This window comes from Pecten maximus, chromosome 5 (genome assembly GCF_902652985.1).
Source record: "Pecten maximus chromosome 5, xPecMax1.1, whole genome shotgun sequence".
NCBI classification, from domain to species: Eukaryota; Metazoa; Mollusca; class Bivalvia; order Pectinida; family Pectinidae; genus Pecten; species Pecten maximus.
Genome location: NC_047019.1, coordinates 20,422,938 through 20,437,351, shown reverse-complemented (window position 1 = coordinate 20,437,351; position 14,414 = coordinate 20,422,938). Strand labels below are relative to the sequence as shown.

Here is a 14,414-nt window from a genome sequence, read left to right as displayed (position 1 = left end):
TATCAAGCCTAATAAGGGTGTGGAGAGAGAAGACTTGGCCCCGATAATGACACCATCCTCCAAGTTTACTTTACAAGGTGTGAAGATCTGGACAGCCGTACACTGTCATCTAAATAAATAATGACCCCCTTTACTGTTAGATGGAAACTGGTCATCATAACGTATCTTTATCTTTAATAGGATCAACATATATTTTCAACGTCGTATACAATATAGGTACAAACTTGTGACTGTATGTAGGTACTCGAAGTTTGGCCTATACTAGGGTGCTGTTTTTCAGAAATGTGCCGCGTTAAAATGGACAGAGAATAAACTAATCTACTATTGACTGCGAAGTACCAGCGTGCAAACCATGTCATAAATATCCAAGTCCTGGAAAAAAACTACTTAGTCATGCATATGTGACTGCATTTTCGACAAACTTGTTTCGAATTCCCCATAGAGGAAAATACTCCTACCGTAGGAGGGAGGGGTTAAAATAATATTTTCATTGAAACCTTTCTTTTTTGGTTTATAAAAATAAAAATTTCAGTTCAGTTATGTCAACGATTTATTAGTAAAATAAGTGATAAACATCTTAAAATAGAACGTGAACAAACCCCGCGCGCATCGAGTTACATCCCCGGATGCTCTGTCTATCATATGCCGAGAGGTTTTTCTGCCAATTCATGGTGGCTTTTCACGTTTAATAACCCATCTTTTATTGTGTCTTACAGACTCACGCTGATTCTATGCTTTTGTTAAATCCATTTAGTCTGATCGGCCTCGGGCTTCTGGCACGTGGCATTGATCGCTAGTCCGCCATTTGTCAAAATGCGTGTACGACATATTTTCCGCGGCTCATTTAAATATAGACTGGAGCACTACATTAGAGTTTCACCTAATCAGTGGGTAGTTTCCTGGTTTTATTGAAATTATGGAAAAACTACGGTATTGACTTTTGATTCTTAGATTATATCATCGTTAAGTATATATTCTATCACCCAACATATTTTTGATCTTTTTTTTTTTAAAAAAAAAAAAATTTGCATGTTACGAAATCATAGAAAGTATCAAGTATCACAAGCCATCAGAGTTTTTATCAATTGTGTATAAAAAAATCGGTGTGACTGTGAATGAAAATCTAAACTTTAGAACACATATTCAATTAAACATTATTTTTTGGCTTTATAAGAGGAACATTCACTTAGCTGAATGAAAATATGTTCTAATGTTCATCCAAGGCGCTTGTTAGACCACACTTAGAATATATTTATATAATGTATGTAGTTCATACAGGAGCATATACTTTGATTTAATTAAAAACGTCCTGAGACGAGTTACCAAGATCATATCTGTGTTTATTAATGTGATATACAGAGCGTCTGCAAATATTAAATCGACCAACCTAAAAGTACCGTCGATGGGAAGGGTACCTAATAAAGGTCTCTAGGATTGTGAAAAACTTATGATCCTAGAGTGAATGAAAGCCTGTTTCAGTGGAATATTAGTAGTAGATCAAGAAGGCATTCTTATAACTGTTAAGAAAAAAAGTACCACATTAAAAAGACAGAAATTATTTATTTTCCTTGTTGTTCATACATGGAGCAGTCTAACAACGGATGACATTGATTTTTCTAGTGTTATACAGTTTGAAATTGGTTTAGATGAGCACTGTGAACGTAAACATATTTCTAGCTTTAAAACTGTTTAATTGACACTTAATAGTAAAATGTAAATTTTGTACTGTTATTGAAAAAGAGGTTTGTAGCCTGCGTCCATAATATATCATATCAAACTATCATATTAAAAATATATTATGATAGATAGCATTATATGCCGAAGCAACAACACAGATATTAGGATAATCATTTATACAAACCATCTACTGATGGGAAAAAGCAAATATGAAAATTCATTCCTCGAAACATGATAACTTTACTAGAAGATGCGAGACTATATAGAGGTGATGGAAAAGTCTTATAATGAACAAAATCTTAAATGGCTGATACACTGATTGTTGCGTCAGTAAGGTAGATGTTACATATGTTCATTACATCATACACATGTATGATATCTACATCACACACTGTCGGCAGGAATATTTCTTCGTAACAATCGAAGCAAAGAATCACCAAGATTAGTTGTGCATAACGAAAGAAATTCACATTCTGTCATACAAAGCACAGCACATTCGGGTCGCCTCCATATTACAATAGCAATCCTATGACGCTTCTGTGTAATTTCCCTCCAAGTCTTTGATGATATCTTCAGCGAGGTACTCCTTCAAACATTCTAAGGTAAAAGTCCATAATTTTTTCTGATCCCGTTTATTTCTGCAAATAAATGTTAAATATTTACACTACAGTTTAATTCATAATCAAACGATTTATTTGTGGGTACATATAAATCATTTATCTAAAATGAAATACAAATTAGTGAAGACACAACTAGATATTTTTATGTTTATAAATGCTGCTCTGACATAAGGGATTATATTCCTGAATTCAGAATACCTTTTTATGAGGTCTGCACAAGTTTAGTTGAAATTGCTCAAACAACAGGCAAGGATATATGACATAAGATCACACATTGAGTTTAGAAAAGAAAACAAGTTCTAGAATATAGAACCTATGGATATATGTATAGGACTCAAGTTCTTAGAAAGAACTGTCTGCCTACCTTGACTGTCTGGACACCGTGCTAGATTTAGAGTCGGCGAAGTACACGTCCCGTACACCATCAAGCTTGGGATTTACGGCAGCGTTAATTGTCGTCCAGGAACCTTCGAAAGATGTCTTCGATCCACCTGTGAACAAACCGTATAATATAGTCAAACACCAATCAAAGGACGTATTATGGCTCAAAATGAAGTAACTTATAGTCATAATATTCATGTCCTTACCTACACACCGCAGAAGTCTTAGACCAGCCCCAGAAAATCCTCCACTGAATGTGTTCAGCAAACCAGTTTCCACAACACCCGGATGTAGTGACGTCACTGTAACATTGGTGTCGGCCAATCTACGATTCATGCTAAACATTTGCATAATCTGTGAAAATAATAAGCCTTTCTGTATTTTTCTACAACTTCGTAATTGCAACATTTGCCACATATTCCCAGCATAAAGCAAACTAAGGATATATGGTGTAACGGGGTCATTTCGCCAGAGATTACATTTGTAGTTGAAAAAGGATAACTTCCTGAATTATTTACGATATAAAAGTGATCAATAGCCGTAAAGTGAAACAGAAAAATATAAGTAAAGTCATGCCAGTAGACTAACGAATCTAAACAAATATAATAATATTGAAATGTAACTCGTGCCTCTAGTTAATATTTCGATTTTAACCTATTGATTTGCATTGGTTGTGGCTTTAACAACCTTTCAACAACCAAGATCATATGAGGAAGGCGACCCATCACAAAACCTCAATGTTTATCATGATATATAACAAACAAATTCGAAATAACGTATTGTCGAAGGCAATCAGTAATATATTGAAACACTGATCCAATTTCGACGTTTTGTGAAAAGCAAGTATATTACAAACCTGATATAATTTAGACCTATTGTAGAAGGTCAATCCGTCAAATGTGCCCTCATCGAACTGTTTGCCTTGAATCTCGTCTAATCGGAAGGAAACTATTCTATGAGCTATGCTAGATACCAGGATCACACGACAGTCTGGACCGGAAGTCTTCATAATCGGTAAGAGATGTGCGGTCAGCAGGAAGTGGCTGAGATAATTTACCTGATGAAAGTTAAGTTCAAATAAAAATAAATACACTATAATGTTTAAACAGGTGTTAATACCGTTCGAAATACATGAATTCTCAGATGGATGTGACAAGGGGAAAATACGAAAAGAAACTACACGTTAACCCATCGAATGGTTAATTATGATGATTCTATAAAGTTTATCCATACCAAAACCTCGGTTCTCAAATGGAAAACGGGAATAACGACAATGGAATGAAGAATAAAATATCTGTCAACCGCTCAATAAGTTGCCGTGAATTTTTCATCCTGCTGCAATTTTCAAGGCCCATGGATGTGTAAGTAAAATATCATTTTTGTAAGTAATATATATTATTTTTTTGTCTCTCAACATGTCAAAATAATCACTTCTGTACATAAGAATATTATCATGTTTTGACGGTGTTTTCGGAGTATGGCGTATAACGTTTTGTTGGCCTTTCATTATAAGAATTATCCTATATGTGTAACTGAAAATACCTGAAATAGATATTCATTTCCATCCTCTGTGTATTCTGTAAAGAAATGAAAAATCAAAATTAGATTGTTATTTACTTGTAATGACAACCTACAACACCTAAATATTGTTAAAGAACGATAAATAGTAACATCATTTTTCTTTACTTTCGAATTAAGACATATTTATAGTTGTAGTTGTAGTCCCTTACAACTATTTCAATTGAACTTGAATAAAGATCCGTTCCTCATAACATTCAAATGAATGTGTTAGTTAAAAGTACCTCTAATTCCATTCATAGAAAAGGTTAGACGTAATTTGCGTCGATGAATTCGAAATGTTTTGGTTGGTTCGTATGATAAACAAACCGATATCAATAATATAAAGTAATAACTACACATGTATGCCGTAAGACATGATTTGCACTGACCTTGTTTGTGTACTCCTATGCCCGCGTTACATATAAGTGTATGGAGTTTGAGTCCTGTTGCCTTGAACTCCTCTACTAATGTCATCACAGATTTTAATGACGCGTTGTCTAGCTTCATGAAAGACACGTCCAGCTCCTCTATATCAGCAATGCCCTCCATTCCCCTACTTTTCTCTTCCAGAAACTCGGTGTTCATTCGCTTGATAGCCTTGTAGCACAGGCAAAGAGAAAAAGTAAGAATTTAATTCAATGTAAATATAAATAAATAGAAAATTTACCATGACGCCTGTATATTCTATGTAGCTAGGAATCGATAGTAGATTGGGCATAAATCAGTTAATTCGTAGCGACAAACCCGTAAATGCTATACAACTGAAAATCAAAAACAGATGAACCAATGGACCTAAGTAAGACGGAGTGTTGGACAAGATGGTAAAGGGCAAAACCACATTGTACTACTGTACCAAGACCTCGCTATCTGTTGCTTTGTGCATCATCAAATACAAAATGTGGCCCTAATAGAGGATATATAACAGTATCTTCAGCAATACCAAATATATTTCCCAAGTGTGCAGTCACACGAGATATTTTAAATACTAGATATTTTCGCGTCAGCTTTTAATTTTCTCCATCGTCATTTGTAAGTGTTTTGATTGGTCAGATTAGAAAAAATGATATTTTCGCCCAGTGAAAAATATAAGAAAAAGTCTTCTTTTTTTTCTTTAGATATTTCACTGTTAAAAATGTAATAATTAATTTCATTGCAGATAATACTGATGGAAAATGAAAAGATATATCTGTTGCCTTCATTTCTGAGCAAAATGTATATTCTACATAGATGGGAATTGCTTATCAGTTATATAAACCAGAAAACACATCCAGGAAGACGGAGTAGGACAAGACGTTGAAGGACAAAACCACAGTGTACTGTCTGCAGGATTTGAACCAAATGCGAAATGAAGCCCTATGAATATAATAATCCTTTTATAGCAGGCAATACGAATTGGGCAGACTGATGTACCTCTGTTGCCTTCTCTTTTGAGCGACACGCTATGATGACTTTGGCTCCCATCATGGCCACCCATTTAGCTGTATGGTATCCAATACCTAGAAAGTCATTTAGTTGTCATCATAAATCTGTACACACAAATAGTTAATGTTTTGGATAACATAAAAAGAACCATTATAAAACAGCTATATTTTTATTGAAATGAATAGTTACCAATGCTACCCTACCAAAATAATGTCTTAAGTCAAGCAAACTGTTATAGTGAAGAATAAAGCCTGAACTGATTCAATATTACTAGTATACCTTGGTCAGTGGAACTGAAAACGATCCTAACAAAAATGTAGCAAAATAGAATAGCATAATATAGTCCACTAGTCCATTGTCACATAAATAACATCTCAAGACATTTAAGAGTCTGTAAAGTTTGTAGTGTCATTGAAAACGATATCCACTTTTTCTACAATTATCCGTTATACGATCAGGCTAGAGAAATGTATCTCGATAAAATGAAATTAAATCAATTGAAATAAATTAGAAATCAAAAGATAAACATCCTATTACTATTTTGTCACCTAGCAACTCTGTGATTATATGGAGAACCTGTCTACTCATTCAATAGCCATTAGAACTGTGGAGAGCTGGCTTGAATCGAGTCTAATACTCTATTTATATTGACCGTGATGGTCTATATAAACGGAATGTATTTGTGTATTTCAAACAGCTGAATACATGTTAGACGTGAACTGTACATAGCACACTAGTATACGATGGCCGACAGCGGCCGCCAAATAACAACTACAGAGTAATAGATTTGTGTACATGTACATTTTCTAGACGTACAGTACAACTACTCAATATTGCAAAATGCGTACATGTACATTTTGCAACTTGTCATGTACAGTACAACTACTCAATATTGCATAATGCGTACATGTACATTTTGCAACTTGTCATGTACAGTACAACTACCTAATGTCCATTAGCAGAACCTAACATTCCTAACATTCGAATCCAACATTCCACGATTTGACGGTATGAAATTGAGGTTACTTAGTGCAGGAGGATACATGTTACATAGGGTTGAGCACGTGGTGACAAACTTATATTCCGAATGCCTCTAGTTAATATTTCGATTTTAATCTATTGATTTGCATTGAAATGTAACTCGTGCCTCTAGTTAATATTTCGATTTTAACCTATTGATTTGCATTGAAATGTAACTCGTGCCTCTAGTTAATATTTCGATTTTAACCTATTGATTTGCATTGGTAGTGGCTTTAACAACCTTTCAACAACCAAGATCATATGAGGAAGGCGACCCATCACAAAACCTCAATGTTTATCATGATATATAACAAACAAATTCGAAATAACGTATTGTCGAAGGCAATCAGTAATATATTGAAACACTGATCCAATTTCGACGTTTTGTGAAAAGCAAGTATATTACAAACCTGATATAATTTAGACCTATTGTAGAAGGTCAATCCGTCAAATGTGCTCTCATCGAACTGTTTGCCTTGAATCTCGTCTAATCGGAAGGAAACTATTCTATGAGCTATGCTAGATACCAGGATCACACGACAGTCTGGACCGGAAGTCTTCATAATCGGTAAGAGATGTGCGGTCAGCAGGAAGTGGCTGAGATAATTTACCTGATGAAAGTTAAGTTCAAATAAAAATAAATACACTATAATGTTTAAACAGGTGTTAATACCGTTCGAAATACATGAATTCTCAGATGGATGTGACAAGGGGAAAATACGAAAAGAAACTACACATTAACCCATCGAATGGTTAATTATGATGATTCTATAAAGTTTATCCATACCAAAACCTCGGTTCTCAAATGGAAAACGGGAATAACGACAATGGAATGAAGAATAAAATATCTGTCAACAGCTCAATAAGTTGCCGTGAATATTTCATCCTGCTGCAATTTTCAAGGCCCATGGATGTGTAAGTAAAATATCATTTTTGTAAGTAATATATATTATTTTTTTGTCTCTCAACATGTCAAAATAATCACTTCTGTACATAAGAATATTATCATGTTTTGACGGTGTTTTCGGAGTATGGCGTATAACGTTTTGTTGGCCTTTCATTATAAGAATTATCCCACATGTGTAACTGAAAATACCTGAAATAGATATTCATTTCCATCCTCTGTGTATTCTGTAAAGAAATGAAAAATCAAAATTAGATTGTTATTTACTTGTAATGACAACCTACAACACCTAAATATTGTTAAAGAACGATAAATAGTAACATCATTTTTCTTTACTTTCGAATTAAGCAATATTTATAGTTGTAGTTGTAGTCCCTTACAACTATTTCAATTGAACTTGAATAAAGATCCGTTCCTCATAACATTCAAATGAATGTGTTAGTTAAAAGCACCTCTAATTCCATTCATAGAAAAGGTTAGACGAAATTTGCGTCGATGAATTCGAAATATTTTGGTTGGTTCGTATGATAAACAAACCGATATCAATAATATAAAGTAATAACTAAACATGTATGTTGTAAGAAATGATTTGCACTGACGTTGTTTGTGCACTCCTATGCCCGCGTTACATATAAGTGTATGGAGTTTGAGTCCTGTTGCCTTGAACTCCTCTACTAATGCCATCACAGATTTTAATGACGCGTTGTCTAGCTTCATGAAAGACACGTCCAACTCCTCTATATCAGCAATGCCCTCCGTTCCCCTCCTTTTCTCTTCCAGAAACTCGGTGTTCATTCGCTTGATAGCCTTGTAGCACAGGCAAAGAGAAAAAGTAGGAATTTAATTCAATGTAAATATAAATAAACAGAAAATTTACCATGATACTTGTATATTCTATGTAGCTAGGAATCGATAGTAGATTGGGCATAAATCAGTTAATTCGTAGCGACAAACCCGTAAATGCTATAAAACTGAAAATCAAAAACAGATGAACCAATGGACCTAAGTAAGACGGAGAGTTGGACAAGATGGTAAAGGGCAAAACCACATTGTACCATCTGTACCAAGACCTCGCTATCTGTTGCTTTGTGCATCATCAAATACAAAATGCGGCCCTATAGAATAGAGGATATATAACAGTATCTTCAGCAATACCAAATATATTTCCCAAGTGTGCAGTCACACGAGATATTTTAAATGCTAGATATTTTCGCGTCAGCTTTTAATTTTCTCCACCGTCATTTGTAAGTGTTTTGATTGGTCAGATTAGAAAAAATGATATTTTCGCCCAGTGAAAAATATAAGAAAAAGTCTCTTTTTTTGTTTTTAGATATTTCACTGGTAAAAATGTAATAATTCATTTCATTGCAGATAATACTGATGGAAAATGAAAAGATATATCTGTTGCCTTCATTTCTGAGCAAAATGTATATTCTACATAGATGGGAATTGCTTATCAGTTATATAAACCAGAAAACACATCCAGGAAGACGGAGTAGGACAAGACGTTGAAGGACAAAACCACAGTGTACTGTCTGCAGGATTTGAACCAAATGCGAAATGAAGCCCTATGAATATAATAATCCTTTTATAGCAGGTAAGACAAATTGGGCAGACTGATGTACCTCTGTTGCCTTCTCTTCTGAGCGACACGCTATGATGACTTTGGCTCCCATCATGGCCACCCATTTAGCTGTATGGTATCCAATACCTAGAAAAAAGTCATTTAGTTGTCATCATAAATCTGTACACACAAATAGTTAATGTTTTGGATAACATAAAAAGAACCATTATAAAACAGCTATATTTTTATTGAAATGAATAGTTACCAATGCTACCCTACCAAAATAATGTCGTAAGTCAAGCAAACTGTTATAGTGAAGAATAAAGCCTGAACTGATTCAATATTACTAGTATACCTTGGTCAGTGGAACTGAAAACGATCCTAACAAAAATGTAGCAAAATAGAATAGCAGAATATAGTCCACTAGTCCATTGTCACATAAATAACATCTCAAGACATTTAAGAGTCTGTAAAGTTTGTAATGTCATTGAAAACGATATCCACTTTTTCTACAATTATCCGTTATACGATCAGGCTAGAGAAATGTATCTCGATAAAATGAAATTAAATCAATTGAAATAAATTAGAAATCAAAAGATAAACATCCTATTACTATTTTGTCACCTAGCAACTCTGTGATTATATGGAGAACCTGTCTACTCATTCAACAGCCATTAGAACTGTGGAGAGCTGGCTTGAATCGAGTCTAATACTCTATTTATATTGACCGTGATGGTCTATATATACGGAATGTATTTGTGTATTTCAAACAGCTGAATACATGTTAGACGTGAACTGTACATAGCACACTAGTATACGATGGCCGACAGCGGCCGCCAAATAACACTACAGAGTAATAGATTTGTGTACATGTACATTTTCTAGACGTACAGTACAACTACTCAATATTGCAAAATGCGTACATGTACATTTTGCAACTTGTCATGTACAGTACAACTACTCATATTGCATAATGCGTACATGTACATTTTGCAACTTGTCATGTACAGTACAACTACCTAATGTCCATTAGCAGAACCTAACATTCCTAACATTCGAATCCAACATTCCACGATTTGACGGTATGAAATTGAGGTTACTTAGTGCAGGAGGATACATGTTACATAGGGTTGAGCACGTGGTGACAATAAGAAATTAAAGATAACGACAGATTCAAAATCAAATGGTTCAAAAGAAGCTTTCACAGATAAAGATTTGGAGCGAAAAAATCAACAGAAATAAACAGAATAAAAAAGCATGCATGGCATGCGCAGAAAGAGTTCTTGACGCGTAAACACAAACATTTTGAGCTTTTTACAGTTCTTGGACTTGATAATACCTAACAGACTATCGTGAATCAGAAACTGAAAGAAAATTTGTATTTATGAAAGTATACGGGGAATTCCCCCAAAAAATGTCGGGCCAAGTTTCTCTGAAAATTAGTCCCTCAATGCAACGGCGGGTTTTACAGTCCATACAAAATGGCGGGACACCGAAAGCGTGGACCTGGGAAAACGCAGACAGATTCTGCCAAAAGTGAGTGGAATCGGCAAAACCCGAGTATTTCCTTAGAAATGGAAATGATTCGTTGGAACTTAGCGAGAAAAGAAAAGGATTAGACTCGAATTCCGATTTTGCCGGACGTCTATTGGATTGCTGATTACCTTTTAAACATTGTCAACTTCACCGGTCTAAAATTTTATCGATGTTTTGTATGCATATTGCTACATTTTAAAATAAAGTATTTAAATGTTAACCACGTTTGTTTTTTTTCGTTCAGTTACCTTGGTATTACGTGAATATTCTGTTAATATGTTTAAATGAAAGCATTATAAGGCAAAGTTCACGTATGCTCGACATGTAAACAACGACCATGTATGTAGTTTATGTTCAGCACACGTAGTTAAAGCCTCGTTCTCGGCTCCGTGACAAATCTCGCGATTAATATAAATGCGGAGAGCGTGAGTGGGCTGTTGTGCCTTTGGACTAAAAGGCATTCGGAATATAAGTTTGTCACCACGTGCTCTACCCTATGTAACACGTATCCTCCTGCACTAAGTAACCTCAATTTCATACCGTCAAATCGTGGAATGTTGGATTCGAATGTTAGGAATGTTAATGGATATTAGGTAGTTGTACTGTACATGACAAGTTGCAAAATGTACATGTACGCATTATGCAATATTGAGTAGTTGTACTGTACATGACAAGTTGTAAAATGTACATGTACGCATTTTGCAATATTGAGTAGTTGTACTGTACGTCTAGAAAATGTACATGTACACAAATCTATTACTCTGTAGTTGTTATTTGGCGGCCGCTGTCGGCCATCGTACTAGTATGTCTTATAAACAAGGAAGACAATGTATGTCAGTATAGTGACACACGTGTGTATTTGTGTGTGTGTACATACCTTGATTTCCACCTGTGATGAGCACCACTCTATCGCTGGACAGAGAAACCCTGGGGAAGGAATGTTTCCCTCCCATAGGTAAACGATCTCAGTATTTACCGAAATTTGTCACAATAAACGTACACAAGTAATATCAGTCTCACTGTGTTCATCGTCAGTAGATCATGTTAGGTGGTGGGTGAACTCATCTTTCCTTCCGGTGGAGAGGCTGAATGGTCACCATGTACATGTATAGTCACCAGGTACACACATATAAATATCCCTTTATCTCATACTCTCATGCAACTTCCACACTAGGAGAAGTAGAAACGCATGTAATATAAACAAATGGGTTACCCGGATGATGCTAGACCCGGCTGGTTGGACACGCCTGTAATGTGTACACATTTGTGCGTAGTGCCGTTTATACCAGGATGTGTGTAGGATAAGTTTTACGTTCTAAACAATCCCGGATATCTTAGCCATAGAATGTTGCCTGGTCAAATGATATCATGAAGTGGTATATAAATCAATGAATGGTAGGTTTATGATAACAAACCGGACGACCAATATTAAACACGTAACCAATCTCGAATTGGTCATCATTTCATATTCAAGACCGCAACAACATGATCACTACGTACATGTATGATCTATGATGTAATCTACTACTTGGAATACTACCATAAAAAACACGACTTCTTTCAAAATAAAACAAGTAGAAATATAGATAAATATAAGTACATAGATACCTTCGAAGAAGATAGACTGAAACTTCGAATGGGGAAAGAGAGGGGGTTGTTCAACAAGCGTTTTTCTTTTTTATTTATTCATTGTTTTAAATGTTCATCTTATTTTTGATTCTATTCGGCGAGAAATTAATTCAATATACAACAAGTCTATTATTTTTTACATGGGAAACATATATGACGGATTTTTTTTATGTTATCAAAGAAAGTAAATCCTTCTAGGAGGATCGAGTTGTGGTGAACATTGAATAAATTAATCCTCAGAGGATAATGGTCAAAATCTTTTATACAAGGAAATAATGAAATCCAAAGAGGTTGAGAGGTAGACCATTAAATGTTCCATAACAAAGACAGACAGGGTTATAACCAGTCATAGATCAAATGATGCAGGAATATAGTGACAAAAGGTTTGTGTATTGTCTGTGCGTTATTTCAATACTACAACTTTCCCTACTTAATGTATAATGCAGAATTACTATAATACGAAATATTTACATGAAAAAAACAACACCACTAAATGATCAGTTCGATTCTGAACTCGTTAATCATATATACATCTAACGAGAAACAACATTACGTTTACTACCATTGTTTGACCTATTAAGAGCTACAGTCGCATTAGGATACTGTTTAGTCCAAACGCAGAATTCGTGGAATGTTGATTTTGAAGATTTCCAAATAGCATTTGATCAATCACCCCTGTTAAACATCTCTTAAATCAAAACATTCGATTTTCCCAGTCTTTACACTACCATTCCCCATTCCGAAATAAAAGGAACGCCTTCGTTCTCTTGGAGTTTTCTTTTTCCAAGAATCTTAATTAAACATATGACTTGGGCCCAGAGAATACCAGATATTATACACTCAGGATCAAATAATGAACTGATCGAATTTATGATTGACAACATGTTTGTCGAGTTAGATCTTCAGACAATTTTTTATACCCATGGGAACCCACTGTGTCCGTCTCTTGTGTTTTTGTGTTTATACCAGGCTGATTATATTGACGACCTTATCACATCAGGTTCTATCTATAGATATATGACATGTGTTACCTTTGCAAAACCATGTCGATTAAATATACCCTGTAGAACTTGAATTCACGGGTAATGCAGACTCTTCAAAACAAACAGTTTCCTGTGGGGACAGCATACATCTAAGCTGTATGATAAGCGTAGTTCATCCGTTTTCCTATTTGTTAAGGTTCCTTTTCTTGATAGTATTATCCCTGTTTACCCAGCCTACGCGGTTTACTCGTCCAATTTATTTCTGTGACACAAGTCAAATACTGCCGAGAGATGAAAGTTGATGGAGAGGGTTTAATGATATCATTTGGGAATTTCTATTTTCTGGTACGATATGATGTCAGAAGTGTTCGATGACTGTTGATTTACCGAGGGGTTCCATTGACACCACCATAGGTCTGCTCCGGATTTGACCAAGATTTGCCTGGTGGGTATTGTCGATGAGGCAGAAGAGGCTTACTATCCTAGAACTCTCGTTTACTACCGCGTTAACTCTCGTTTACTATTGTGTTAACTCCAGTGTACTGCCGTATTAAAACCCGTTTACTACCATGTTAACTCTCGTTTACTACCGTGTTAACTCTCGTTTACTACCATGTTAACTCTCGTTTACTACCGTGTTAACTCTCGTTTACTACCGTATTAACTCTCGTTTACTATTGTATTAAATCTCATTTACTATTGTATTAAATCTCGTTTACTACCGTGTTAACTCTCATTTACTATTGTGTTAACTCCCGTGTACTGCCGTGTTAACTCTCGTTAACTATTGTGTTAACTCCCGTGTACTGTCGTAATAAAGCCCGTTTACCACCGTTTTAACTCCCGCTCACTCTTGTCATTCATTGTACATTTGCCATATTAACCCCATTATAATTTCATTACCGTGTTGACTCCCGTTTGACGTAAGTAAAGGTACATTAAAAAACCTAACATGACATTATTTAACGATGCAGTCCTCTGTAATATTCCCAGTATCAGGGGCATTTATAATGTTTGAAGGGAAAATGTCGCCAAATATCAGTCACATTTTTGTTGTTACTTGTATTCGAATAGATTGGTGGAATCAGATAAAAAAAAAAAAACATCTTTTCAATATA

General features: G+C 35.1%; 1 protein-coding gene across 5 annotated transcripts; it reads right to left on the bottom strand.

Annotated features, from left to right (window-relative positions):
• Positions 1 to 1,540: 1,540 nt before the first annotated feature.
• On the bottom strand, positions 1,541 to 11,965 carry LOC117327461 (retinol dehydrogenase 14-like). 5 transcript variants are annotated; one of them, XM_033884460.1, is made up of 8 exons: positions 11,562 to 11,963; positions 9,210 to 9,295; positions 4,628 to 4,835; positions 4,221 to 4,255; positions 3,535 to 3,735; positions 2,885 to 3,032; positions 2,662 to 2,788; positions 1,541 to 2,315 (listed from the first exon to the last, which is right to left on the bottom strand). In XM_033884460.1, exons 1-8 carry the CDS (start codon positions 11,635 to 11,637, stop codon positions 2,204 to 2,206), a joined length of 993 nt encoding a protein of 330 aa, XP_033740351.1. In that variant the 5' UTR covers positions 11,638 to 11,963; the 3' UTR covers positions 1,541 to 2,203. The 5 variants fall into 5 exon arrangements, with proteins under 5 accessions (XP_033740351.1, XP_033740352.1, XP_033740355.1 ...); XM_033884461.1 differs by lacking the exons at positions 3,535 to 3,735; positions 4,221 to 4,255; positions 4,628 to 4,835 and adding exons at positions 7,091 to 7,291; positions 7,777 to 7,811; positions 8,184 to 8,391 and having other exon boundaries at positions 11,562 to 11,919; XM_033884464.1 differs by lacking the exons at positions 3,535 to 3,735; positions 4,221 to 4,255; positions 4,628 to 4,835; positions 9,210 to 9,295 and adding exons at positions 7,091 to 7,291; positions 7,777 to 7,811; positions 8,184 to 8,391 and having other exon boundaries at positions 11,562 to 11,965.
• Between the last annotated feature and the right edge of the window lie 2,449 nt (positions 11,966 to 14,414).